The sequence below is a fragment of the Oncorhynchus masou genome, chromosome 6, assembly GCF_036934945.1.
Source record: "Oncorhynchus masou masou isolate Uvic2021 chromosome 6, UVic_Omas_1.1, whole genome shotgun sequence".
In the NCBI taxonomy this organism is placed as follows: domain Eukaryota; kingdom Metazoa; phylum Chordata; class Actinopteri; order Salmoniformes; family Salmonidae; genus Oncorhynchus; species Oncorhynchus masou.
This window is the reverse complement of record NC_088217.1, coordinates 26865801-26893744: the sequence shown is the minus strand read 5'-3', so window position 1 is coordinate 26893744 and position 27944 is coordinate 26865801. Positions and strand designations below refer to the sequence as shown.

The 27944-nt window shown below is 42.7% G+C and overlaps 1 protein-coding gene across 4 annotated transcripts; it reads left to right on the top strand.

Annotated features, from left to right (window-relative positions):
- Nucleotides 1-19: 19 nt before the first annotated feature.
- On the top strand, nt 20-8375 carry ddhd2 (DDHD domain containing 2). 4 transcript variants are annotated; one of them, XM_064968136.1, is made up of 18 exons: nt 20-886; nt 1162-1238; nt 1399-1553; nt 2066-2268; nt 2662-2751; nt 2883-3000; nt 4700-4789; nt 4906-5047; nt 5135-5343; nt 5466-5527; nt 5640-5768; nt 5860-5949; nt 6304-6459; nt 6744-6899; nt 7002-7107; nt 7373-7546; nt 7883-8042; nt 8126-8375. In XM_064968136.1, exons 3-18 carry the CDS (start codon nt 1418-1420, stop codon nt 8190-8192), a joined length of 2088 nt encoding a protein of 695 aa, XP_064824208.1. In that variant the 5' UTR covers nt 20-886; nt 1162-1238; nt 1399-1417; the 3' UTR covers nt 8193-8375. The 4 variants fall into 4 exon arrangements, with proteins under 4 accessions (XP_064824208.1, XP_064824210.1, XP_064824207.1 ...); XM_064968138.1 differs by having other exon boundaries at nt 1162-1242; nt 7373-7531; XM_064968135.1 differs by having other exon boundaries at nt 1162-1242.
- The last annotated feature ends 19569 nt before the right edge of the window (nt 8376-27944 follow it).

The following is a 27944-nucleotide window of genomic DNA, read 5'->3' as shown; positions in this document are numbered from 1 at the left end:
CATGCTCTCGCTGAAGCCAATCATCCATGTGGTTTATGTTCTACAGCACAGTATGTTAACAGCACAGGAGGGTGGTGGCACCTTAATTGGGGACGATGGGCTCGTGGTAATAGCTGGAGCGGAATTGGTGGAATGGTGTCAAACACATTTTCAATGTGTTTGATGCCATTCCATGAGTGCCGTTCCAGCCATTATTATGAGCCAGCCTCTACTGGTTAACAGCTGGAACACTGTGTCTTTATGTAGGAGAAGCAGAACAGACTGACACCGAGCCTATTCAGTTGCCAAGTAGCCTTTACACTTCAGTCTGTTCTCGATCTGTTGAGATAGAAGTGTAGATATGGACTGACTGAATTGTCAAGGCTGACATTTTTTCTTAAATTACCCCACCCCACCCCCCACACACACATACACACTAAATATAATTAAACTTGCAGATGTTCCCATTCCCAACTCAAAGCTTGGAATCCTCTTAGCTAGGTATTATTATTGAGTTATGATTTTTGTAATTTCTTTAGGATTCTGCCAGTGATTTATAGCCTACAGGTTTACTGTTGTGTTGCTACACATCTCTCTATCGTCATGGAAATTGACCTTTGATCCTACTACTGAATCACTAAACCGGTGATGTCATTCAGAACATACGAGTGTTGGGACCTGCTTGCGACAAGTAAAGTGTATCAGAGGAAAGTCCACCCTGTTGGAAACCTCAACAGACCTTTGTGTCTTTTTGCGTTTAACAATATCTAAATGGTTTTGGATTTTTATATATTCTAAGAAAGACTATTTGCAACTTTCAACAGAGAGAGAGACATCCTAGAGATCCACTCAGGAGGAACTGCCATAATTGATAGAGCCATACTATAACATTAGCTGTACATTGAAGGTATGTAGCTATTTCTGATGTCTGCTCTCTACTTCAAAGAATGTTAGTTGTAATAGTATAAGTGATGAATTGACTATATTCACTCCCAGCACCATGGTTTAAGTGTCAAGTTCCAAGGTAAACAAACTTTCCCAGCATGTTGTGAGATGCTATGCACAATCTATCCTGAAGGTCCAGATGTCAGGTCCTCTATAGCATCTAAAACAATGCTATTTTCCCTGAACCCCAGCACCAGATGAATGTGTAAATATTAGAATTCTGTTTGTGCCTCACAGGTAGCGTGTTATAGCTTACTGGATGACCAACCTGAGCCAATCAAATTACACCTCTGTCTTCATACAGTAGCCAGACAGTAGGTGAGCTTGTTTTCCATTTATTCGTGTCGTTCTGTTCTTTAAAAGCAGACAAAAAATATGGAAGTCCCCTATGGGGAATATCTAAGACATCTATTTAATATTATTTTCTGTCCTACTCTATTCTAATATATTCTATTTACTCCCACTCTCACATAGCTTCACTGATCTATCTGCCATGGAAGGTGTGACAGGTGTATATGAGCCGGTGCAGCACCATTGGTTCCACTGCCAGAATCCGGTGGACTGTAGAAGCTCCTGGATCCCATTCAGCAGAGAGGATTCTCTACGGCTGGAGGAGACACACAAACATGGCATGAGACTATTCATCACACTTTTACAAATACACATTTAATACAATACACATTACACTAATACACATGTAATACACATGAAATGTTCATGAATTTGTTTATTTATATACAGAGGGAAATCATTTAAAATGTCAAGTATACAGTTAAAACCATATACAGTTAAAGACATTGTTCTTGTATTGTTACCCCTCTATACCACAAACTATGTGATGTAGTACCCCGAAACAAGAATATAACTCAATCCTACTTTGGAGTGAACCATTGTTCATGCAATAGAGCCTTATTAAGATAATGGTAGCACTTTACATTAGAGGATGGAATAAAGTGGTAATAGCCTGGTAGTAGAATGGTAACATGTTATCGTTACTCACAATTTTGAATTGAATTGAATGAAAATATTATTTGTCCAGATAACCCTTAAGTCCAGTTGAATGAAGTGATCCATGATGATAACAGCAATGATAAAGATGATTATAATGATGTCCTCATAATTGTGGGTTTGCTCCTAACAGTGGAGACCAGTGGGGAGGAAGAAGTGGAGGTGGTGGTAGCCACAGAAGGGAGGCGTTTCGACGTGAGGCTGAAGGAGAGAAGGTGCTTTGCGGTGTACTGGGAGCAGCCCCCCTTGGAGGTGAGGCGCTGTTCCTGGTTCCACAAAGGAGACAAGGACATCTCCTACACCCCTTACCCAGAGGACACCAGCTTAGTCCTGGAGGTAGGACACCGTCTTTAATGGCACCCTGGTCAAAAGTAATGCTCTACTGTATATAGGGAATAGGGTGCCATATCAGATGCACACATCATTACAAAGTGATATATCTACCCTGTTACCTTGGTGTTTATCTTATTACCGTAGTATTGTGGGGCCAGTATTTACTTATTTCTACAGTCTGAAGAGGTATACTGCTGATTGGTAATGGCCTTGTGTGTTAATCTGTCAATTTATCGAACCTTGATTACATTGTAAATAACATTTTATGACTGACTGGATTTCAACCCGAGTCAACTGCATGCCCCAAGACTTACTCTAACTACCCAAGCTAATGCCTGGAGGGCAGGAGACGCAGGTTTGAACCCCAGTCCGTTACATTTGTATCACTGTATTAAGGAGGCCTACATGATGGCAGTGAAGCTGAATGACTGGATGAAGAAGATACAATTCCCCACTGGGGAAACAGTGGTGTTGCACAGCCCTACGGTATGACTCCCCATTCATGATTACAATTAGCCCAATGTAGTATACTGTCTGTAAAGACCAGGTCAATATTGCCCTGTAAAATAGAACTTATGCAACTCAAGAGTTTATAGACCTTGCTCTGTCTCCGATAGCTTATGACACAGCAACAGACAATTCCCTTGAAGGACTGGATAAGACTCCCCTCTGAGCAGAGTCAACCCAGGATGGTCATGAGGGGGCTGGAGGGTATTAGAGTAGAGCTACCTGAAGGTAAGCCCTCAAATGTATGAGCCAGGCCTCCCCTCTTCACTGAGGGCTTTAATTTCCTGAACAACAGACAGACATTGTGTACGGAGATCTCAGGTTTTTGGAACCTCTAATGCATTAGAGGATAATTTACAGTACATGTTGATAATTACATGATGACAAATGACAATTCCTTACACAGTATACAGTGTATTCGGAAAGTATTCAGACCCCTTGACTTTTTCCACATTTTGTTACGTTACAACCTTATTCTAAAATTGATTAAAATGTTGTTGTTTTTCTTATCAATCTACACACAATACCCCATAATGACAAAGCAAAAACAGGTTTTTAGAAATATTAGCAAACATATAAATAAAAAATTTAAAACGTAAATATCACATTTACATAAGTATTCAGACCCTTTACTCAGTACTTTGTTAAAGCACCTTTGGCAGCGATTACAGCCTCAAGTCTTCTAGGGTATGACGCTACAAGCTTGGCACACCTATATTTGGGGAGTTTCTCAAATTCCTCGCTGCAGATCCTCTCAAGCTCTGTCAGGTTGGATGCAGAGCATTGCTGCATGGCTATTTTCAGGTCTCTCCAGAGATGTTCGATCGGGTTCAAGTCCGGGCTCTGGCTGGGCCACTCAAGGACATTCAGAGACTTGTCGTGAAGCCACTCCTGCGTTGTCTTGGCTGTGTGCTTAGGGTTGTTGTCCTGTTGAAAGGTGAACCTTCGCCCCAGTCTGAGGTCCTGAGCAGGTTTTCATCAAGGATCTCTCTGTACTTTGCTCTGTTCATCTTTCCCTCAATCCTGACTAGTCTCCCAGTCCCTGGTGCTGAAAACCATCCCCACATCATGATGCTGCCACCACCATGCTTCACCGTAGGGATGGTGCCAGGAATCTTGTTTCTCATGGTCCGAGAGTCTTTAAGTGCCTTTTGGCAAACTCCAAGTGGGCTGTCATGTGCCTTTTACTGAGGAGTGGCTTCCGTATGGCCACTCTACTATATAGGCCTGATTGGTGGAGTGCTGAGGAGATGGTTGTCCTTCTGGAAGGTTCTCCCATCTCCACAGAGGAACTCTAGATCTCTGTCAGAGTGACCATAGGGTTCTTGGTCACCTCCCTGACCAAGGCCCTTCTCCTCTGACTGCTCAGTTTGGCCAGGCGGCCAACTCTAGGAAGGGTTTTGGTTGTTCCAAATTTCTTCCATTTAAGATTGATGGATGCCACTGTGTTCTTGGGGAGCTTCAATGCTGCAGACATTTACCATTTCCAAGATCTGTGCCTCAACTCAATCCTGTCTCGGAGCTCTACGGACAATTCCTTTGACCTCATGACTTGATTTTTGCTCTGACATGCACTGTCAACTGTGGGACCTTATACAGACAGGTGTGTGCCTTTCCAAATCATGTCCAATCAATGGAATTTCCCACAGGTGGATCCCAATTAATTAATATCCACATGAGCTCAATTTCGAGTCTCATAGCAAAGGGCCTGAATATTTACGTAAATAAGCTATTTATTTGTATTTTTTTGTAATACATTTGCAAATTTGCTTTGTCATTATGAGGTATTGTGTGTAGATTGCTGAGGAAAATGTTTTATTTAATCCATTGTAGAAAAAGGCTGTAATGTAACAAAATGTGGAAAAAGTCTAGGGGTCTGACTACTTTCCGAAGGCACTGTACATTATTTGTGTTTTTGGTTTTTCAGGAGAACCTGACCAAGTGGACCACCTTGTGTTCATGGTGCATGGCATTGGACCAACCTGTGACATCCAGCTGCGTGGGGTCGTTCAGTGTGGTGTGTAGAACCTTTGATCCTTACCCCTTTACCGGCCTTCAGATTTTTTCATAGAAATACAGCTAAATTAATGAATGCCCTCCCTTCTCTCTTTTGTCCCTGTCTCCCCCATGCAGTGAATGATTTCCGGGGTGCCTCTCTCAGCCTACTGAGCAGTCACTTCAAGCAGAGTCAAGATGGGACCCACATGGGCCGTGTTGAGTTCCTGCCAGTCGACTGGCACCGGGTGCTACATGGTGATGCCACTGGGGTGGATGAGTAAGGCCTTGTACACACACACTCTCTCTTGCTCATTCTGTCTCTTTCTCTCTTAACAACTCACTTTGACACTCACCCTCCATACAGCGATATCCAGAGGATCACCCTGCCCAGCATCAGTCGTCTGCGTCAGTTCAGCAACAGCACAGTGTTGGACCTGTTCTTCTACAACAGCCCCACATACTGCCAGACCATCATAGACACTGTGGCCTCAGAGATCAACCGCCTCCACCAAGTCTTCCTCCAGCGACACCCACAATTCACTGGGGAAGTGTCACTGGCTGGACACAGTTTGGGTCAGTACCTCATAGACCTCTCCTAACGTATTCCTCTCTCTCTCTCTTGTCTTTATTTAGACAAGGCTAGTATTGATAAACATTATAGTAAGTTGTATTCTTTATTTATATGACTTTTCTAGGTTCTCTGATCCTCTTTGACCTTCTGACAAATCAAGAAAGAAGGAACAAAGATGAAGAGGGAGTAAGTAACAGACTACTGCCAAAATGTACAACTCAATTTTGGTCATGGACACAACCACCAGCATTTTTATTCTAATTAGCTTGATGATAATCCTGTATGTCTTGTGCTTCAGAGTACCGTCAGCAGTCCAAGTGAAGCAACCCCATTAGACTTTGAGAGCTTTGAGGACACACTTAGGAACTTTGGATTGGGCAAGTATGTTCAAATGCTTCCAAAGGAGCAGATGGACTTAGAATCACTGGTAAGCATGTGTGTGTGTGTGCATATGTGTGTGTGTATGTTTGTGTGTGTGACTGTCTAACGACTGTTTGTGTCCTCTGTCTATTCACTAGGGGCTGTGTTCAGAGACATTCTTCAAGGACTTGGGAATACCTTTGGGGCCTCGCAAGAAGATCATGTACTTGTTGAAGAGATGGAGAGGGGTATGACCTATCTCTCATTCACATCCAAATGGATTCAGTCATTGCACATAAACACCATGTGAAATTTTTTCCCAGTGTTCAAAATCTTTGATCTAACGTTCCAGTCTATTGGATCCATTGTGCATAGCTTCCTGTCTGTCTCGGCCATGACAATTTTCTATTCTAACTGTTTGTAAAAGGCTGGAAGCTGGAAGTAGTGTCCCAAAAAATACCCTTTTCCTTATATAGGACACGACTTGGGCCCTGGTCAAAAGAAGTGCACTATGTAGGGAATAGGATGCCATTTGTGATGTAGACTCATTGTTTAGATTGTTATTGGAGCTCCTCTCTCTATCGCTCTCTCCTTTGGCCCAGCAGCAGGAATCCAGGACAGGAACTTCACACCCAGTTCCTGGCATCCCCGGCATTGCCGGTATGTATTCCCAAGTCCAAGAACACCCAACCCTCCTTTCAGGCACCCCCTCCACCAGCCCAGTGGATTACAAGTACTTTGACGTTGGCATTGGCCAGGTAAACAAACAACAGTGACAGCATTCTGTTACATGTACACAGTCCTTTTCTCTGTCTCCCTCCCTGTCCTCCAATCACAATGACTGAATGTCTTAATAGTGTCTTAATGCAGTTATGATGAGGCTCAACTAATACAACTGAAAATCTACTTCAATGAAATGTTTGATTTCATTTGAAAATGTTGCTACATTTTGATATCCATCCTTAGTTACAGAAAATGCCGAATTTACATATGGCGCATACTCAATTACTATTAACCATTAACCCTTTCCTTTCCTTCCCAGGTGTCCATCGTGTACCCTCAGCTGGCCTTCCAGCCACAGGCCTTCTTTGCCTTGGGCTCTCCTATAGGAATGTTCCTCACGGTGCGCGGCCTGAAGAGGATCGATCCCAAATACAGCCTCCCCACCTGCAAAAGCTTCTACAACATCTACCATCCAGTATGTTTATGGATCATACGTTATGAATATTTAATGTCGCTAAAGTCCATCTAAGTCATGAATATTCATAACAACCTGACTATGTGTTCTTCCTCGATGCAGTTTGACCCGGTGGCCTATAGGATTGAGCCCATGGTGGTGTTTCCAGACGTGGACTTGCCCCCCATACTGATCCCACATCACAAGGGCAGGAAGAGGATGCATCTTGGTGAGACCTGAGACATAAAGCCTTGATCTGGACGTTACAGAAACATTTCAAGAAATACACTTGCTGCTTACCACTGATCAATGGTAGCCCTATATGTTATGAGCTTTTTGTTAGGACCCTTAGGGAGCATTGCTAAAGCTCTGACCTGTCTGATCATGTAAAAACATTGCCCTTCAATGAAGACATTGTTTTTATCCAGTGACAGTGTGAAAACTTTCATCCACCATCCAATGCAGTGACCCTGTGTTGATATTGTGTCCCTCAGAGCTGAAAGACAGTTTGAAGCGAGTCAGCTCAGATCTACTGCTCTCCATCAGTACTGTCCGTGGTGTGTGGCAGACCCTCACCATGCTACCTGTCAACACACTACCCCCGGTGGCCGGGGTAGGAACCACAGCTGCACTGCCACCTCAGGAGTCAGAAGGTGGGAGACCATTGTGTATGTAATTTAATTTATTCATTCATTCATTAGGAACCATGTGTAATGTTTTAACATACATGTATTACTTTATTCTTCATAGTCTAAAAAACAAATGTCACTGTTTTTATTGTAGTAATTATAGTGCAGCTACACAGGTACCCTTTCAGAGCAATGTAATGTAACATGATGTAAATATGGTTGCATTTATGTGTAATATGTTCTTTGTGTGACATGTTTTTTGTATGTACTATGTGTATTTTTATCATGTTACCCCTGTCTGCAATCAAATTTCCCTCTGGGGACAATAAAGTTTGAACTGTGTTACCTGAATCTTCCCTCAATACTCTTTTCCAGGTAGTGGGGCCCAAAATGGTACAGTCTCACTTGCAGAGATGAGGAATATCAGTGTTGGAATGTTGAATGGCGGACGTCGGTTTGATTACGTCCTTCAGGAGAAACCCCTAGAGAGCTTCAACGAGTATCTGTTTGCCATTCAGAGCCATCTCTGCTACTGGTAAGAACAAATGAGTGAGGGTTGGTATCTTACATGTATTCTTTAGCTTTCTGCGGTATCTCATGTTTTCTTTTGTGTTTCAGGGATTCCAAGGATACTGTGCTGCTGCTTTTGAGGGAAATCTATGAGGGGAAGGGAATCCTTCTCTAGCATCTCCAAATGTCAATGTAAATGATGGAGCTTATGAGTTGTGTATAATGCTTGTAATAGAGGAGACTCTGGAAGCATGCTACTGTATGCATCAAATTTGTTTGATTTCATTATAAAAAAAATAGTTTAGTGTATTGAGGCTTTTGTTAAATGCACTTTAAATAAATTGTGATTTGATCTGGAGGTTAGTCATTTGTTTTTGGGTCTAAACCTAATGCACCATTTGATTATGGGCTCATCGTAGTTTGTTTACAAACATGGAAAATGTGACTAACTTTTCATTAAAGGTGTTATTCTAATTATTCACACTTTTTAAAAATGATATAGGCCTATACAGCAATTTAGCAGCGTGCCTGCCTGCGTATATATACAGTATATATACAGTACCAGTCATACGTTTGGACACACCTACTCATTCAAGGGTTTTTCTTTAATTTTACTATTTTCTACAGTGTAGAATAATGGTGAAGACATCAAAACTATGAAATAGCACACGGAATCATTGTAGTAACCAAAAAAGTGTTATAAAATCAAAATATATTTTATATTTGAGATTCTTCAAAGTAGCCACCCTTTAACTTGATGACAGCTTTTCACACTTTTTTTGTTCTTTTATTTTTTTGGTTACTACATGATCCCATATGTGTTATTTCATAGTTGTGACTTCTTCGCTATTATTCTACAATGTAGAAAATAGTAAAAAATAAAGAAAAACATTGAATGAGTAGGTGTGCCCAAACATTTGACTGGTACTGTGTGTGTGTGTGTATATATATATATATCTCTTTTAGTAAATGATGAATAACAGACGTAAAGCCTGCAAGGATTTGACTGTCTGCAGCAGCCACTAATAGGTTTATCAAATTACCACAGTCGACTTCATGCCACTCTGTCGCCTATTTAGCCTTTTACTCCAAAGAGAGGTGAACATTGTGTTCGTATTTATAGGATTAATTTCGTGTATTAACTGTTTCTTTAAGCCACATTCCTGGCATATTGGCCCCGGAAAGTTCATTTCCCATTTATCCGCGTGTAATATACGCCATATATTACAGACACGATTTCACTTAGAAGAACGGACATTGGGACTGCCGCTCACATCGTGCTCTGCAAGGAACGTTTTCATAGTGAAGAAAATAACTTCATAACACCATCTTTGACGTTTTTTGAAAATTGGATAGCTGATTTATCCGGAAAGTTCACTGGAAAAGTAGGACATTTAACTTTTGGACTGTAGACTATAATTGCCAGTTCTGTGTTGACTGTTCTTGCCGGTAAAAAATGTTTTTCATGTTTTATTAGTCATATGTACGGGATATGCATCATATACATCGTCCAACGAAATGCTTACTTGCAGATTCCTTCTCGACAAGGTTATTAATTTTAAAGTAGAGTTTTGTTTTAAAAAGTGATTCTGAACTGACTTTAGCACAACATCATAAGCGTATGTTATTATGGCCATAGAATTAGGAATTAGAACAGGATTTCTATGATTATTGCAATATCTTTGTTGAAGAGGAAGCATGCATGTTCACATTCACACTGGCCCATGTGTAGACAACAACGACTGTAGCCTATCATCATCACAATATCTGTATTTAAAGAGTAACATTCCATGAGAGCAATTACTTTTTAAAGCATGATTTGAAGCCATAGTCTCATCTGTTCACCAAGTTTCCTGTGAATGAAACTTGGACTAACACAGGTCCTATAGTTTATTGGTTATGATGATAGATATAGTGTTGTATTCATTTCATAAAGGTAGGCTATTATGACTATGTGAAGTCATTTAGCAAAAGATCACACCATTAGCCTAGTCTTGACTGTTAATCTGTTGTGTCATGATTGTAGACTTTATGACTCAATGGACCTTTTCACATGCAAATATATTTTTCTATAATATATAGGCTAGGGTTAGGGTTAGTCCTCAAGGAAGGAGATTCTATGAGAAAAAAAAGTATACTACGGAATTGTCTTTCTTTGTAGTCTGTCCATTCTACTTGAACGTAATTCCTCATTTACCAATGCTCTCCATTATCTGTCTGGACAGGGGGCTTCTAGCAAGGGAGGATTACTATTAAAGCGTTCATTTTTCTCATGACTTTTATTCTGACAGTGTGGGAGTGTGGCAAAGTTATACACTTTTATAGGCTCTAGGAAACAACTAGCCACAGCCAGTGTCTTTGATCTTATGTGAGCACTACTAGTTTATACATGTTCATGCCTCGAAGCCTGTTGTTTACGGCTTGGCTTTTCTACCTCATCTTTGTGATGTGTTCATGTTTAAGACATATTCAACCACAGGATACTTTATCCATGCACTGATTAACCAAAAGGCCTTCCCTTATTTGGATGAAAATTGGAAAGTTGTAAAATAAAAATGTCAGAACCTGGTTTTTGTGGGGGCTGCCCATTATTTACATAACACTGTTAGTTCATGTTCGTGACAATTGCAGACTATGTAAAGTATGTAGAGGGGTTTTAAACCTCACCATTGAGTTTACACACACGCATACACAGGCACGCACACACACACACACAACAGTGCATTTGCCTTTCTCAGAATGTGTTTCAGACATTGATTGATCAATCGATTGATTGTGGTTGTTGTCCAACAAGAGGAAATTCTTGTCACAGAATTTCCACATGTTGACCAAAGACCTAAGTTCCAGTAGCCAACATAAGGCAAGGTTCAACAGCACACACACAGCACAGCACTACACATAAGGCAATGTAAAGTCTGTCTGAAGTGACCAGGGTGCCAATCGTGGCTTAAAATACCGGGCCTATACATCCACATCCACGAATATACACGCGCACACACATACCCTCACCCAAGCACACATACACATGCTCACCAAGCACGCATGCACACACCCCACTGGGCACACAGTGATTGAATCAATGTTGTTTCCATGTCATTTCAATTAAATTTAATTGAACCAATATAGAATAGACATTGAATTGACGTCTGTGCCCAGTGGAACTCCCATTTCACAGCACACAAACACAGCGTTAACCCCAGAAAGAGAACAGCTCAGACAGAGGGTCAAATACTGACAGCCTGCGTGCTGGAAAGTTTATTACCTTCCATGTGTTTTCTTTAAGTTACAATATGAGGGAATTCATATGAGTGGAGAACTCTTATAAACTGGGTGGTTCGAGCCCCGAATGCTGATTAGCTGACAGCCGTGGTATATCAGACAGTATAACATGGGTATGACAAAACATTTATTTTTATTGCTCTAATTACGTTGGTAACCAGTTTATAATAGCAATAAAATCCTGGGGTTTGTGGTATATGGCCAATATACCATGACTAAGGGCTGTATCCCGGCACTCCGCGTCATGTCTAAGAACAGCTCGTAGCCGTTGTATATTGGCCGTATCCCACACCTTCTTGAGCCTTATTGCTTAATTATAAACTCTCCATTTTGGCTTACTGGTTCCCTCAAGCTTGCAGGCAGGCACATTGTATCATGTACTGTTGCGTTTTTGACATTCCCGAGGCCCTTGGAGCAGTAAGGAAGATGAAATCATTCTCCGGCACACCCCTGGCTGATGCTGAGGCCAAAATGAACAGGAAGTGGAAGTTAAAGGGGTGGGAGCAGCCAACATATGGTTGGGTCTGAAAATGTTACTAGCCGTCAAATATTTTCTTCCTCCATCCTTATTTTCTAAATTCCTCTCAAAGCTCATTGGAGAAGAAGGGCAGAGGGTGGGATCTTGGATCCTTTCCTCCATTCTGCTTTTTAACATTTGGAGGGGAAGCAAGTTGCAGTTTCTGGGAATATAAATAAATTCCCAGAATATTCCCATTTGGGGCACTGGAATGCAAGTTCCCCCTGTTTTCTCCCAGTTTTCCTGTGAGTTGAAGACATCCATGGCTGCTAGCACAAATGTTCTGAATTGAAATCAATTGAATTCAATCCATTTATATTGAGCTTATGAGGCCTATACCGTTCTGAGTAACACTAGGGAGAAAACAATGGGAAATGTGATCAGTATTAGAAAATAACCATTGGAATATGTCAGCAGGCAGTATTAGAAAATAGTTATAGGGAGAGATTCTCAGACACTCCATGACCCTGCCATTTATAGACTTGTGGTTGTGGAAGGGACTCTTGGAGTTTGTTGTCTTTCAGTGTTTCCCCTAGCAGTTTGGGTGCACTGGGGAGGATGAGTTATCATTTGTTGAGTAGGAAGTGAAGGGGAGATGTTGACTCAACACTGTGCTGTTTCTCATCCCCATATTTCTCATGGTCCCCTGGATTTCAATGGAAACCCAACGCTGAGTAAGACTGCACTGTCACTGCTGCTGGCTAGCATTTACTGAAGGCCTACATAAGATGTGTCTGGCCTGTGTGTGAGGTTGCCTAGTAACTTCATAACACATTGAAACATTTTGATCACTTTAACATGGTCACATTTATCTGTCTCAGTGGTAATCATTAGTCCCATAATGGCAATGAGGCCTACTGCATGAGTAAGGGACTCAACTATTAACATTTAAAAAGCCAAAAAGCAAGTGCACTATAAATTATATAAAGTTTTGTAATTATAATGGAAAGCCCTGTCCAAGATCTTTGGGAAATCATGTCATGCCGAGAGTGAGAACTATTGAGTGCCTCCCAGGGACTAAGCCTGTAGACTACCAGCAATGACATTTCTCTCAGTCTACCAGTAGATGTCAGGCTGTGCGTACCTAGTCTTTGTTTTCATCCTGTTTCATGCCACTGTTTATAACTGATTACAGCATAATAAAAATGTGCTAAATCAGTTCTCAAAAGTATGGACGGGTACAAAGTTTAAGCAAATTGATTTCAAGCCGTGTCTTATTTGATGTTCTCAAAACATGTAACTGAGCATGAAGTGAAAATGATCAAGGAAGAATGATCCTCTTTGAAAGGTGCCGATGTGACAATTTCAAGGCGTCGGATAAAAGGCTATCTTTGCGATCAGTATTGTGAACACTAACAGCACAGACAGATAGGACTCCTACCATGATGCTATTAAATCAAATCAAATCAAATTTATTTATATAGTCCTTCGTACATCAGCTGATATCTCAAAGTGCTGTACAGAAACCCAGCCTAAAACTCCAAACAGCAAGCAATGCAGGTGTAGATGCACGGTGGTTAGGAAAAACTCCCTAGAAAGGCCAAAACCTAGGAAGAAACCTCGAGAGGAACCAGGCTATGTGGGGTGGCCAGTCCTCTTCTGGCTGTGCCGGGTAGAGATTATAACAGAACATGGCCAAGATGTTCAAATGTTCATAAATGACCAGCATGGTCGAATAATAATAAGGTAGAACAGTTGAAACTGGAGCAGCAGCACGGCCAGGTGGACTGGGGACAGCAAGGAGTCATCATGTCAGGTAGTCCTGGGGCATGGTCCTAGGGCTCAGGTCCTCCGAGAGAGAGAAGGAGAGAATTAGAGAACGCACACTTAGATTCACACAGGACACCGAATTGGACAGGAGAAGTACTCCAGATATAACAAACTGACCCCAGCCCCCCGACACATAAACTACTGCAGCATAAATACTGGAGGCTGAGACAGGAGGGGTCAGGAGACACTGTGGCCCCACCCGAGGACACCCCCGGACAGGGCCAAACAGGAAGGATATAACCCCACCCACTTTGCCAAAGCACAGCCCCCAAACCACTAGAGGGATATCTTCAACCACCAACTTACCATCCTGAGACAAAGCTGAGTATAGCCCGCAAAGATCTTCGCCATGGCACAACCCAAGGGGGGGGGTGCCAACCCAGACAGGATGACCACATCAGAGAATCAACCCACTCAGGTGACGCACCCCCTCCAGGGACGGCATGAGAGAGCCCCAGTAAGCCAGTGACTCAGCCCCTGTAATAGGGTTAGAGGCAGAGAATCCCAGTGAAAAGAGGGGAACCGGCCAGGCAGAGACAGCAAGGGTGGTTCGTTGCTCCAGAGCCTTTCCGTTCACCTTCCCACTCCTGGGCCAGACTACACTCAATCATATGACCCACTGAAGAGATGAGTCTTCAGTAAAGACTTAAAGGTTGAGACCGAGTTTGCGTCTCTGACATGGGTAGGCAGACCGTTCCATAAAAATGGAGCTCTATAGGAGAAAGCCCTGCCTCCAGCTGTTTGCTTAGAAATTCTAGGGACAATTAGGAGGCCTGCGTCTTGTGACCGTAGCGTACGTGTAGGTATGTACGGCAGGACCAAATCAGAGAGATAGGTAGGAGCAAGCCCATGCAATGCTTTGTAGGTTAGCAGTAAAACCTTGAAATCAGCCCTTGCTTTGACAGGAAGCCAGTGTAGGGAGGCTAGCACTGGAGTAATATGATCAAATTTTTGGTTCTAGTCAGGATTCTAGCAGCCGTATTTAGCACTAACTGAAGTTTATTTAGTGCTTTATCCGGGTAGCCGGAAAGTAGAGCATTGCAGTAGTCTAACCTAGAAGTGACAAAAGCATGGATTAATTTTTCTGCATCATTTTTGGACAGAAAGTTTCTGATTTTTGCAATGTTACGTAGATGGAAAAAAGCTGTCCTTGAAATGGTCTTGATATGTTCTTCAAAAGAGAGATCAGGGTCCAGAGTAACGCCGAGGTCCTTCACAGTTTTATTTGAGATGACTGTACAACCATTAAGATTAATTGTCAGATTCAACAGAAGATCTCTTTGTTTCTTGGGACCTAGAACAAGCATCTCTGTTTTGTCCGAGTTTAAAAGTAGAAAGTTTGCTGCCGTCCACTTCCTTATGTCTGAAACACATGCTTCTAGCAAGGGCAATTTTGGGGCTTCACCATGTTTCATTGAAATGTACAGCTGTGTGTCATCCGCATAGCAGTGAAAGTTAACATTATGTTTTCGAATAACATCCCCAAGAGGTAAAATATATAGTGAAAACAACAGTGGTCCTAAAACAGAACCTTGAGGAACACCGAAATTTACAGTTGATTTGTCAGAGGACAAACCATTCACAGAGACAAACTGATATCTTTCCGACAGATAAGATCTAAACCAGGCCAGAACTTGTCCGTGTAGACCAATTTGGGTTTCCAATCTCTCCAAAAGAATGTGGTGATCGATGGTATCAAAAGCAGCACTAAGGTCTAGGAGCACGAGGACAGATGCAGAGCCTCGGTCCGATGCCATTAAAATGTCATTTACCACCTTCACAAGTGCCGTCTCAGTGCTATGATGGGGTCTAAAACCAGACTGAAGCATTTCGTATACATTGTTTGTCTTCAGGAAGGCAGTGAGTTGCTGAGCAACAGCCTTTTCTAAGATTTTTGAGAGGAATGGAAGATTCGATATAGGCCGATAGTTATTATTGTTCAATAAAGAAGCATTTTTTCTTCTTGTCTGTTATCAGTGGTGTCTATAGTAGACTTGGCTAGGTAATGTACACTACCATTCAAAAGTTTGGTGTCACTTAAAATGTCCTTGTTTTTAAAAGACAATTTTTTTTGCCCATTAAAATAGCATCAAAGTGATCAGAAATACAGTGTAGACATAGTTCATGTTGTAAATGACTATTGTAGCTGGAAATGGCTTGTGCACCGGGGCCTCTCACTCCTCTTTCTATTCTGGTTAGAGGCAGTTTGCGCTGTTCTGTGAAGGGAGTAGTACACAGCGTTGTACGAGATCTTCAGTTTCTTGGCAATTTCTCACATGGAATAGCCTTCTTTTCTCAGAACAAGAGTAGACTGACTAGTTTCAGAAGAAAGTCTTTGTTTCTGGCCGTTTTGAGCCTGTAATCGAACCCACAAATGCGGATGCTCCAGATACTCAACTCGTCTAAAGAAGGCCAGTTTTATTGCTTCTTTAATCAGGACAACAGTTTTCAGCTCTGCTAACATAATTGAAAAAGGGTTTTCTAATCATCAATTAGCCTTTTAAAATTATAAACTTGGATTAGCTAACACAACGTGCCATTGGAACACAGGAGTGATGGTTGCTGAAAATGGGCCTCTGTACGCCTATGTAGATATTCCATAAAAAAACCTGCCGTTTCCAGCTACAATAGTCATTTACAACATTAACAATATCTACAGTGTATTTCTGATCAATTTGATGTTATTTTAATGGACAAAAAATGTGCTTTTCTTTCAAAAACAAGGTAATTTCGAAGTGACCCCAAACCTTTGAACGGTAGTCTATGACTGTAGTAGACAGTATTTACCTGTAGTGGCTAGGGATGTACCTCTGTAGTGTTAGTCCGTACAGTAGACATGGCTAGGGATGTATCTCTGTAGTGTTAGTCTGTATAGTAGACATGGCTAGGGATGTATCTCTGTAGTGTTAGTCTGTACAGTAGACATGGCTAGGGATGTACCTCTGTAGTGTTAGTCTGTACAGTAGACATGGCTAGGGATGTATCTCTGTAGTGTTAGTCTGTATAGTAGACATGGCTAGGGATGTATCTCTGTAGTGTTATCTCTGTATCTCTGTAGTGTTAGTCTGTACAGTAGACATGGCTAGGGATGTACCTCTGTAGTGTTAGTCTGTATAGTAGACATGGCTAGGGATTTACCTCTGTAGTGTTAGTCTGTATAGTAGACGTGGCTAGGGATGTACCTCTGTAGTGTTAGTCTGTATAGTAGACATGGCTAGGGATGTATCTCTGTAGTGTTAGTCCGTACAGTAGACATGGCTAGGGATGTACCTCTGTAGTGTTAGTCTGTACAGTAGACATGGCTAGGGATGTACCTCTGTAGTGTTAGTCTGTACAGTAGACATGGCTAGGGATGTATCTCTGTAGTGTTAGTCTGTACAGTAGACATGGCTAGGGATGTACCTCTGTAGTGTTAGTCTGTACAGTCTGTATAGACATGTTAGTCTGTATAGTAGGGATGTACCTCTGTAGTGTTAGTCTGTATAGTAGACATGGCTAGGGATGTATCTCTGTAGTGTTAGTCTGTACAGTAGACATGGCTAGGGATGTACCTCTGTAGTGTTAGTCTGTACAGTAGACATGGCTAGGGATGTACCTCTGTAGTGTTAGTCTGTACAGTAGACATGGCTAGGGATGTATCTCTGTAGTGTTAGTCTGTACAGTAGACATGGCTAGGGATGTACCTCTGTAGTGTTAGTCTGTACAGTAGACATGGCTAGGGATGTACCTCTGTAGTGTTAGTCTGTACAGGAGACATGGCTAGGGATGTATCTCTGTAGTGTTAGTCTGTATAGTAGACATAGCTAGGGATGTACCTCTGTAGTGTTAGTCCGTACAGTAGACATGGCTAGGGATGTATCTCTGTAGTGTTAGTCTGTACAGTAGACATGGCTAGGGATGTATCTCTGTAGTGTTAGTCTGTACAGTAGACATGGCTAGGGATGTACCTCTGTAGTGTTAGTCCGTACAGTAGACATGGCTAGGGATGTATCTCTGTAGTGTTAGTCTGTACAGTAGACATGGCTAGGGATGTATCTCTGTAGTGTTAGTCTGTACAGTAGACATGGCTAGGGATGTATCTCTGTAGTGTTAGTCTGTACAGTAGACATGGCTAGGGATGTATCTCTGTAGTGTTAGTCTGTACAGTAGACATGGCTAGGGATGTATCTCTGTAGTGTTAGTCTGTACAGTAGACATGGCTAGGGATGTATCTCTGTAGTGTTAGTCTGTACAGTAGACATGGCTAGGGATGTATCTCTGTAGTGTTAGTCTGTACAGTAGACATGGCTAGGGATGTATCTCTGTAGTGTTAGTCCGTACAGTAGACATGGCTAGGGATGTATCTCTGTAGTGTTAGTCTGTACAGTAGACATGGCTAGGGATGTATCTCTGTAGTGTTAGTCCGTACAGTAGACATGGCTAGGGATGTATCTCTGTAGTGTTAGTCCGTACAGTAGACATGGCTAGGGATATATCTCTGTAGTGTTAGTCTGTACAGTAGACATGGCTAGGGATGTATCTCTGTAGTGTTAGTCTGTACAGTAGACATGGCTAGGGATGTATCTCTGTAGTGTTAGTCTGTACAGTAGACATGGCTAGGGATGTATCTCTGTAGTGTTAGTCTGTACAGTAGACATGGCTAGGGATGTATCTCTGTAGTGTTAGTCTGTACAGTAGACATGGCTAGGGATGTACCTCTGTAGTGTTAGTCTGTACAGTAGACATGGCTAGGGATGTACCTCTGTAGTGTTAGTCCGTACAGTAGACATGGCTAGGGATGTATCTCTGTAGTGTTAGTCTGTACAGTAGACATGGCTAGGGATGTATCTCTGTAGTGTTAGTCTGTACAGTAGACATGGCTAGGGATGTATCTCTGTAGTGTTAGTCTGTACAGTAGACATGGCTAGGGATGTACCTCTGTAGTGTTAGTCTGTACAGTAGACATGGCTAGGGATGTACCTCTGTAGTGTTAGTCTGTACAGTAGACATGGCTAGGGATGTACCTCTGTAGTGTTAGTCTGTACAGTAGACATGGCTAGGGATGTATCTCTGTAGTGTTAGTCTGTACAGTAGACATGGCTAGGGATGTATCTCTGTAGTGTTAGTCTGTACAGTAGACATGGCTAGGGATGTATCTCTGTAGTGTTAGTCTGTACAGTAGACATGGCTAGGGATGTACCTCTGTAGTGTTAGTCTGTACAGTAGACATGGCTAGGACATGGCTAGGGATGTACCTCTGTAGTGTTAGTCTGTACAGTAGACATGGCTAGGGATGTACCTCTGTAGTGTTAGTCTGTACAGTAGACATGGCTAGGGATGTATCTCTGTAGTGTTAGTCTGTACAGTAGACATGGCTAGGGATGTATCTCTGTAGTGTTAGTCTGTACAGTAGACATGGCTAGGGATGTATCTCTGTAGTGTTAGTCTGTACAGTAGACATGGCTAGGGATGTATCTCTGTAGTGTTAGTCTGTACAGTAGACATGGCTAGGGATGTATCTCTGTAGTGTTAGTCTGTACAGTAGACATGGCTAGGGATGTATCTCTGTAGTGTTAGTCTGTACAGTAGACATGGCTAGGGATGTATCTCTGTAGTGTTAGTCTGTACAGTAGACATGGCTAGGGATGTATCTCTGTAGTGTTAGTCTGTACAGTAGACATGGCTAGGGATGTATCTCTGTAGTGTTAGTCTGTACAGTAGACATGGCTAGGGATGTATCTCTGTAGTGTTAGTCTGTACAGTAGACATGGCTAGGGATGTATCTCTGTAGTGTTAGTCTGTACAGTAGACATGGCTAGGGATGTACCTCTGTAGTGTTAGTCTGTACAGTAGACATGGCTAGGGATGTATCTCTGTAGTGTTAGTCTGTACAGTAGACATGGCTAGGGATGTATCTCTGTAGTGTTAGTCTGTACAGTAGACATGGCTAGGGATGTATCTCTGTAGTGTTAGTCTGTACAGTAGACATGGCTAGGGATGTATCTCTGTAGTGTTAGTCTGTACAGTAGACATGGCTAGGGATGTATCTCTGTAGTGTTAGTCTGTACAGTAGACATGGCTAGGGATGTATCTCTGTAGTGTTAGTCTGTACAGTAGACATGGCTAGGGATGTATCTCTGTAGTGTTAGTCTGTACAGTAGACATGGCTAGGGATGTATCTCTGTAGTGTTAGTCTGTACAGTAGACATGGCTAGGGATGTATCTCTGTAGTGTTAGTCTGTACAGTAGACATGGCTAGGGATGTACCTCTGTAGTGTTAGTCTGTACAGTAGACATGGCTAGGGATGTACCTCTGTAGTGTTAGTCCGTACAGTAGACATGGCTAGGGATGTATCTCTGTAGTGTTAGTCCGTACAGTAGACATGGCTAGGGATGTACCTCTGTAGTGTTAGTCTGTACAGTAGACATGGCTAGGGATGTATCTCTGTAGTGTTAGTCTGTACAGTAGACATGGCTAGGGATGTATCTCTGTAGTGTTAGTCCGTACAGTAGACATGGCTAGGGATGTACCTCTGTAGTGTTAGTCTGTACAGTAGACATGGCTAGGGATGTATCTCTGTAGTGTTAGTCTGTACAGTAGACATGGCTAGGGATGTATCTCTGTAGTGTTAGTCCGTACAGTAGACATGGCTAGGGATGTACCTCTGTAGTGTTAGTCTGTACAGTAGACATGGCTAGGGATGTACCTCTGTAGTGTTAGTCTGTACAGTAGACATGGCTAGGGATGTACCTCTGCAGTATGTAGTATGTCTGAGAGAATGGTTGGGGGGGATGGAACATAATTATCATTTGTACACTGCAAATTGACCACAAGTAAACCCAAAAAGAGATTGTATTTGAAAATAACAATAATTTCATACCTTGATTACATTGAAACACAATCAAATTTGTCTCTTTCTATTGATAGGAATACTTATTTCCTGAATATTCTTTTTCTGGTTCCTGGTTATTTTACAGTCTAAACCTCCACCCAATAAATAAATAAAAACACTTGTGGGACGGTTTTGGCCTAGGAGCCATCTATTGCCGAACGCTGCTTAGTCTATACAGTATCTATAATATTTGTTTACATGACTCTTCCAGATGCGTCACATGATGACCTGGTGTATGTGTGACAGAGAGATGTCTGGTATATATGACTTTGACCTCTGTTATTATGCACAGGTCAAGGGGCAGCATTGTGGCAGTTTGTTGAGCAGTAGGCTAGATTCTGAGTGATGAATTCATTAATTCATTGAATTTAACACTGCCCATTGTTCCCATATTGGCTCTTCATGAATGATTTGGATTCATTCACCTTCTAAACTGATTATGTTTAACAGGATTTGATAGCCCAACTCTGCCAGATAAACTGTTAATCTGCAATGAAGCATTATGCTGTGGTAAATTAGTTCAGCAACTAAAATAATTAGTCAGTGCGAGCAGCAGAACCTGTTCTTGCTGGCTTGTGGGAGCTTGAACCCTGAAACAAAGTTGTCTTAAAGATCTTTGACAAAATGGTATAAGCTCTTGCTTTTATTCATGGTATTGATCCAGTGTGGATTCATAACTGTAAGGGGAATTCCCATTCATGTTGTGTTATATGTATCTCCTCCTTGTCACAATGAGTTGCATCTTGTTTCTTACAGTACGCTAATGGTGACTTTTCATCATGCAAAACAGCACATATCTGTGCAAAAAGTACTGAAATGTTCAAGTAGACGAGAAGGCATATAATCCAATGTGAGGTCAAAATACTGCTGTTTGGTCAGACAAATCGCTTCCTTGTAACTCTAATGTTTGGAATGACAGCTGTTCACATTTTTGTCAAAACATGGTACCATCCCTCCTTCCAAATCTGCATGGGGACAGGTTGAACCAGAAGTATCTATCACCATGTTGTCACATCAAGCAGATCCTGTATGCTCTCATTGTGTTGTTGTGTGCCTGCTATCTGGTCTGATTCCCAAATGGCACCGTATTCCCATATAGTGTACTACTTTTGAACAGAGCCCACTGTAGGGAAAAGGCTGTCATTTAGGATGCAACCCCGTATTATGTTCACATGACATCTCTTTATGGCAAAGAAACCTGACCTTCTTTACCTGCTGTACCTTCCAGCCTCCTCCCTTTATTGTCCCCACCTGGATTTATTACAACATACAGTAACTCCCAGCCGAATGTTTACCAAGATCTGTTGCCTGGTGTGTGTGTGCGTGTGGCGTGCATGCATGCATGGAGGCATGTGTGTGCTAGAAGTGAGGGAGGAGGGGCCAGGGAGAGAAAGAGAGAAGGAAAAAGAGTGAGGCAGCAATACGGATGGGAGAGAGGGAGAGAGTAGGCTTGGGCCAGCTGAAAGAACCTGTTAGAGCTGTAGAACTGTACCAGAGCTGTTTCAGACGGACATTGCAGCATCATTCACTGAAGCAGTACAGTACTAGGAATCATAAACAGTACACTGGCTAACTTGACCTGGGATGACACTGAACCCACACACACGCATGCACACTTAAAGTAGAACGCACATCTATAGACTTACACACAGACAGGGAAAGGCCCAGTCCCCTTGGAGGGGTATCGGCCCTGTCAACATGGGGAGCTCTCAGTCCCAACAGAAGAAGAGGGGCGGGGCAGCAAACTCAACCAAGAGGAAGACAAGTAACATGTGAGTGAATTGTTTTCTCTAATACCTGTACTTACAGTAACATAAATAGCAGTGGACTATTATTACTATATGAGCTATTGGGTCAATGATATTCTTGGTGAATGTTTCATGAGCTCTTGTTTGTCATAGGTTGTGACATCTTGTAGGGGGAGTTTACTGTGTACTTGGGTCTGTAACAGTTTGGGTCCAGGGTGTCTCCACCTTTGAAGTGAGGGATGACCTCCGGCAGCTTTCCAATCCTTGGGGATCTCAGACGATATGAAAGAGAGGTTGAACAGGCTGGTAATAGGGGTTGCGACAATGGCGGTGGATAGTTTCAGAAATAGAGGGTCCAGATTGTCAAGCCCAGCTGATTTGTATGGGTCCAGGTTTTGCAGCTCTTTCAGTGTGTGTGTGTGTGTGTGTGTGTGTGTGTGTGTGTGTGTGTGTGTGTGTGTGTGTGTGTGTGTGTGTGTGTGTGTGTGTGTGTGTGTTTTTTTTGTATGTGTGTGTGTGTGTGTGTGTATGTTTGTGTAAGTGTGTGTGTGTGTGTGTGTGTGTGTGTGTGTGTGTGTTTTTTTTGTATGTGTGTGTGTGTGTGTGTGTATGTTTGTGTAAGTGTGTGTGTGTGTGTGTGTATATTTGTGTAAGTGTGTGTGTGTGTGTGTATATTTGTGTAAGTGTGTGTGTGTGTGTGTGTGTGTGTGTGTGTGTGTGTGTGTGTGTGTGTGTGTGTGTGTGTGTGTGTGTGTGTGTGTGTGTGTGTGTGTGTGTGTGTGTGTGTGTGTGTGTGTGTGCGTGTGTGTGTGCGTGTGCTTGTGCATGCACACATCTCTAATAATAGGGTATGATGTAACTATTCACACTATCGAGTCCCTATGAATCTTGTGTATTGAATGTTGCCTTTCTTTTCCCAATACCTCCAATGGATCTGAGCTGTTTGCAAAGACACCCCTGAGATACAGTATGTGCAGACATTTGACAGTTGTTGATTAAATGGAAACCCTCAGTTGTTTCATCATGTTTTGTTGAGCAAAGGAACGGTTAGCTGGCTCACTGTGTGAAATACATCCTGGGTTTCCACTAGTCCTCCCTGTACTGTCAATGTTTACATGAGGAGATGTCTCTCCGAGAGGGGGCCACTCTGCCCCCTGCAGGTTATGCCCACAGAAATAGAATAACCATAACAGAGAATCGCATTCAAGTCAATGTACTGTAATTCTATCTCTATGGTTATGCCATCTCAATAACAGATGAGACTGTGGATGTAATGATGCATTTAACCCTCGTGCTTTTACTAATACAGTGAACTGTGCCTCACATAACAGATAAATAAAGGCTGCATCACTGTTTGTGTAATGGAGGTGGTTTGGAACCTTGCTTTTGTGATGACTAAACCCGTCCTGAGACCTGAGTTGTGTCGCTCCCAAAGCTAATGCCTAGGCTTTGGCTCAGCAGGCTAACATAGATCGATATTATGGTGAGCTGTTACTGATGGACCACGTTAGATAGATCCATTTCCGGTCACAGTGGTGAAGTCATAAATCAGAAGTTGTGCTATAGACAGTCCTTTAAAGTGGTTAAGTGATTTAAATCAGGCCCTGAAGGGAAAGGTTGGACCTTTCCCTCTGAATCTTCTGCCACTGGGGACCTTTTGTTTATGTTGTGTAGAGATGAGTGTCAGGTTTTTCCACTTTCTAAGGTCAATGATATAGATAAAGATAGTTGCTAATAATTTACAAGACACACACTGTGGTGACTTTGTTCTATCCCACTGGACACAGACGTCAATACAATGTCAATGCCACTTTGGTTCAATGTCATTTCATGGAAATGACGTGGAAATAACGTTGATTCAAACAGTGAGTAGGATGTCATCTAAAAAGATGTATTAAAATCGATAGTCACCTAAATGACATAATAAGATGTTTTAATCACATGTTTAACTTGGGTAAAACAGGACATGGCTATCAATATCAATTGATTCCCCACTGTTTGCACAGATAGCTTGGAAATGCAACAGCTGGCTCTATGTGAGCCATTCACACATCCTATTTGCATTGCAAACACAGGTCATTTCAGACAGGGGGTATCTGTGGATACTGTAATATCATACAGGACTTTGTCCTCTCATCATTTACCATGTGCAGTGTCCTGGACTGGGCAGGGCTGGCTGGGAAAACACCTGTAACACTGCAAACAGGTGCTCAAGACTTTGGGGTATGTTTCAATATTTATACTAGCACAGCCTCTGCCTTATTCTTACAGGACTCTCTGTGTCGAGTTAGCAAATGTATATCTCAAGTGCAGAAATGGCCGAACCTTGATAACCACCTTTCTCACATTTGTTCCAAAAAGCTGAGTGAATACATCACAAGACTAGTGAAGTATGACAGCGTGAAACTAAAAATGATCTTATTTGAGACTTATTTGTATGGTTTACAACATTCACATTTTATAGATATTATTCCATATAGTTGTAGGCCTATATTATTAAAGAGGTATACAGTGATGAAATTCAGGACAGCCAAAGAACAGGGTAAAATAGGCCACTGAAGCAGTAGGTGGAGCAGTTTCTGCCACCAGATGGCGCTCTCATCACATGAAGGGGATTTTCCACAGGGAGACTGAACAGTGCAAGGCTTATCTAACCTGGGTTTCGTCCTAAATGGCACCCTATTACTTATATAGTGCACTACTTATGACCAGGACCTATAGTGTGGCTGGTCCCAGATCTGTTTGTGCTGGTGTGACAAGAACCCTAGGAGTTGGCAAGACAGAAGAAACAAATCTGGGACTAGACTAAAGCTGTGTTCGAATACTCATACTAACCGCACCACCCATACTATTTGTGATATAAATTGTGTAGGTATTCTAACACAGCTTAAATGTAACTTTATATACTAGGTAGACAAGGCATATATAATAGACAAGGGAAGGCATAGAGGTCAGTCTATAGTCATGATTGGAGAGCAGTGTAGATGTCTCTAAGTGGATGTGGTCTCCTCCACCTCCTCAAACTCTCCTTGTGTAGACTCGAAAAACGACTTTAATCTTTACAACTCTCTGAGTTGGCAAATGTTACTTTTCAGTGATACAGAGACATGTGAGATAACTGTTATAAGACTTTGTCTTTGAGCCTATGCTGTGCAGAGCGTGGTGATTTTCCCATGTCAGGTTTTTCAACAGGTGCAGTACAAGTCATGTGCCATGGATGAAAATAACAATGATCATTATCACTGCTCTGAATATAGACTCACTTCCAGATATGGCTATGCAACAGAAGGGCTTACAACAGCTGATAGATACTGGTCTGTTACATAAACTAATAAATACATTGTGTTACTTATTTATTTATCTCTCTCTCACACACATACACAAATACACACACACACACACACACACACACACACACACACACACACACACACACACACACACACACACACACACACACACACACACACACACACACACCACACACCCACACACACACACACACACGCACAGAGAAAGCGAGAGAGAGGGAGAGGTCCGAGGTGGATCACACCAAGCAGCAACAAATTTCCCATAATGAGAAGTTTGGAGAGAATTCAGGCTTATAACTTTATAGAAGAGGACAGACTGGGATAAGGACGTGTGAAATGAGGGCCCTGCTTTACATAAAATGCCTTCCTTTGCCTGGAGACCGAAATAGCACCAGTGAGGACAGACAGAGCGGCTGGCTAATACAAAGCCCACTACAAACGCAAGTGTATGTGTGTGCGTACTTGCATAACTTGTGTGTGTATGCGCGTGTGTGTGCATGTTTGTGAGTGATGACGAGAGTGTGAGCCTGTTTGTGTTGGCGACATCAGAGAAAGAGAGAGTTGGGTGTCTCCTAACATGGCTGTTTGTAGCTACATATTTACTAACTAGTGTATGTTGTGTTGCATGCCTACCAGAGGGATTCACCTCCTTAACTAACATTGTCATCACAATCTTAGCTCCACCCTGTCGGGTAAAAGAGAACAGAGGAAGTAGCCCATGAGGGCCTGTAGCCAAGAGGATTTCTACTTGTGAACGCTTGTTATTGTTCCTCCATGCTTGGCTCACTAGAGACACGATGTTTACAGGCTGTTGTGCAAGGCCCGCTATCCTGCATAAGGCCATCCTTGTTATTGGGTGTTCAGTGTAAGACTGGCATCAAGACTAAACATAGATTTAGTGTTGGTGTTTGTGAAAAGCAGAGAAAAGTGAGAGGTTGCTCCGGTCAGTGAGGACATGTGCCTTGATGAGACAATGTGTCAGGGGATGTGTCATATTCCTTTACCGTCCTCGTTACTAGCCCTCAGAAAAGTGTGTGTGTGCTTGTGTGTGGGGTGTGTGTGTGTATGTGCATGTATGTGTGCTTGTGTGTGTGTGTGTGTGTGTGTGTGTGTGTGTGTGTGTGTGTGTGTGTGTGTGTGTGTGTGTGTGTGTGTGTGTGTGTGTGTGTGTGTGTGTGTGTGTGTGTGTGTGTGTGTGTGTGTGTGTGTGTGTGTGTGTGGTCACGAACCGGCTCAAAGCCCGTAACAAAAGGGAGACAACGTGGAGATAAGGCGTAACAAAAGATATATTTATAAACTACAGCAACTAAGGAAAATATACAGTGGTGTGTGTAATCAGTAATCAGTAGTGCAAGTGAGTGTTTTGCATGTATGAATGTGATAATGCAGGGTGTTGAAAAGATGCTAAAGCAAACAACTCAAAAACCACCAAGAAACACAACAAAATCCATAAAGGTGTCTGCATGGAGAGAGTCTCCTCCATGAATGGGGAAGTGGTGTATTTATCCTGGGAGACACCGGGCCCAGGTGTTTCCCATGTAGCTGACGACCCTCCCAACTCCACCCACCGACATCCTAATAAGGAAACAACATTTACATTACATTACATTTAAGTCATTTAGCAGACGCTCTTATCCAGAGCGACTTACAAATTGGTGAATTCACCTTCTGACATCCAGTGGAACAGCCACTTTACAATAGTGCATCTAAATCATTTAAGGGGGGGTGAGAAGGATTACTTATCCTATCCTAGGTATTCCTTGAAGAGGTGGGGTTTCAGGTGTCTCCGGAAGGTGGTGATTGACTCCGCTGTCCTGGCGTCGTGAGGGAGTTTGTTCCACCATTGGGGGGCCAGAGCAGCGAACAGTTTTGACTGGGCTGAGCGGGAACTGTACTTCCTCAGTGGTAGGGAGGCGAGCAGGCCAGAGGTGGATGAACGCAGTGCCCTTGTTTGGGTGTAGGGCCTGATCAGAGCCTGGAGGTACTGCGGTGCCGTTCCCCTCACAGCTCCGTAGGCAAGCACCATGGTCTTGTAGCGGATGCGAGCTTCAACTGGAAGCCAGTGGAGAGAGCGGAGGAGCGGGGTGACGTGAGAGAACTTGGGAAGGTTGAACACCAGACGGGCTGCGGCGTTCTGGATGAGTTGTAGGGGTTTAATGGCACAGGCAGGGAGCCCAGCCAACAGCGAGTTGCAGTAATCCAGACGGGAGATGACAAGTGCCTGGATTAGGACCTGCGCCGCTTCCTGTGTGAGGCAGGGTCGTACTCTGCGGATGTTGTAGAGCATGAACCTACAGGAACGGGCCACCGCCATGATGTTGGTTGAGAACGACAGGGTGTTGTCCAGGATCACGCCAAGGTTCTTAGCGCTCTGGGAGGAGGACACAATGGAGTTGTCAACCGTGATGGCGAGATCATACACAAAGAGAG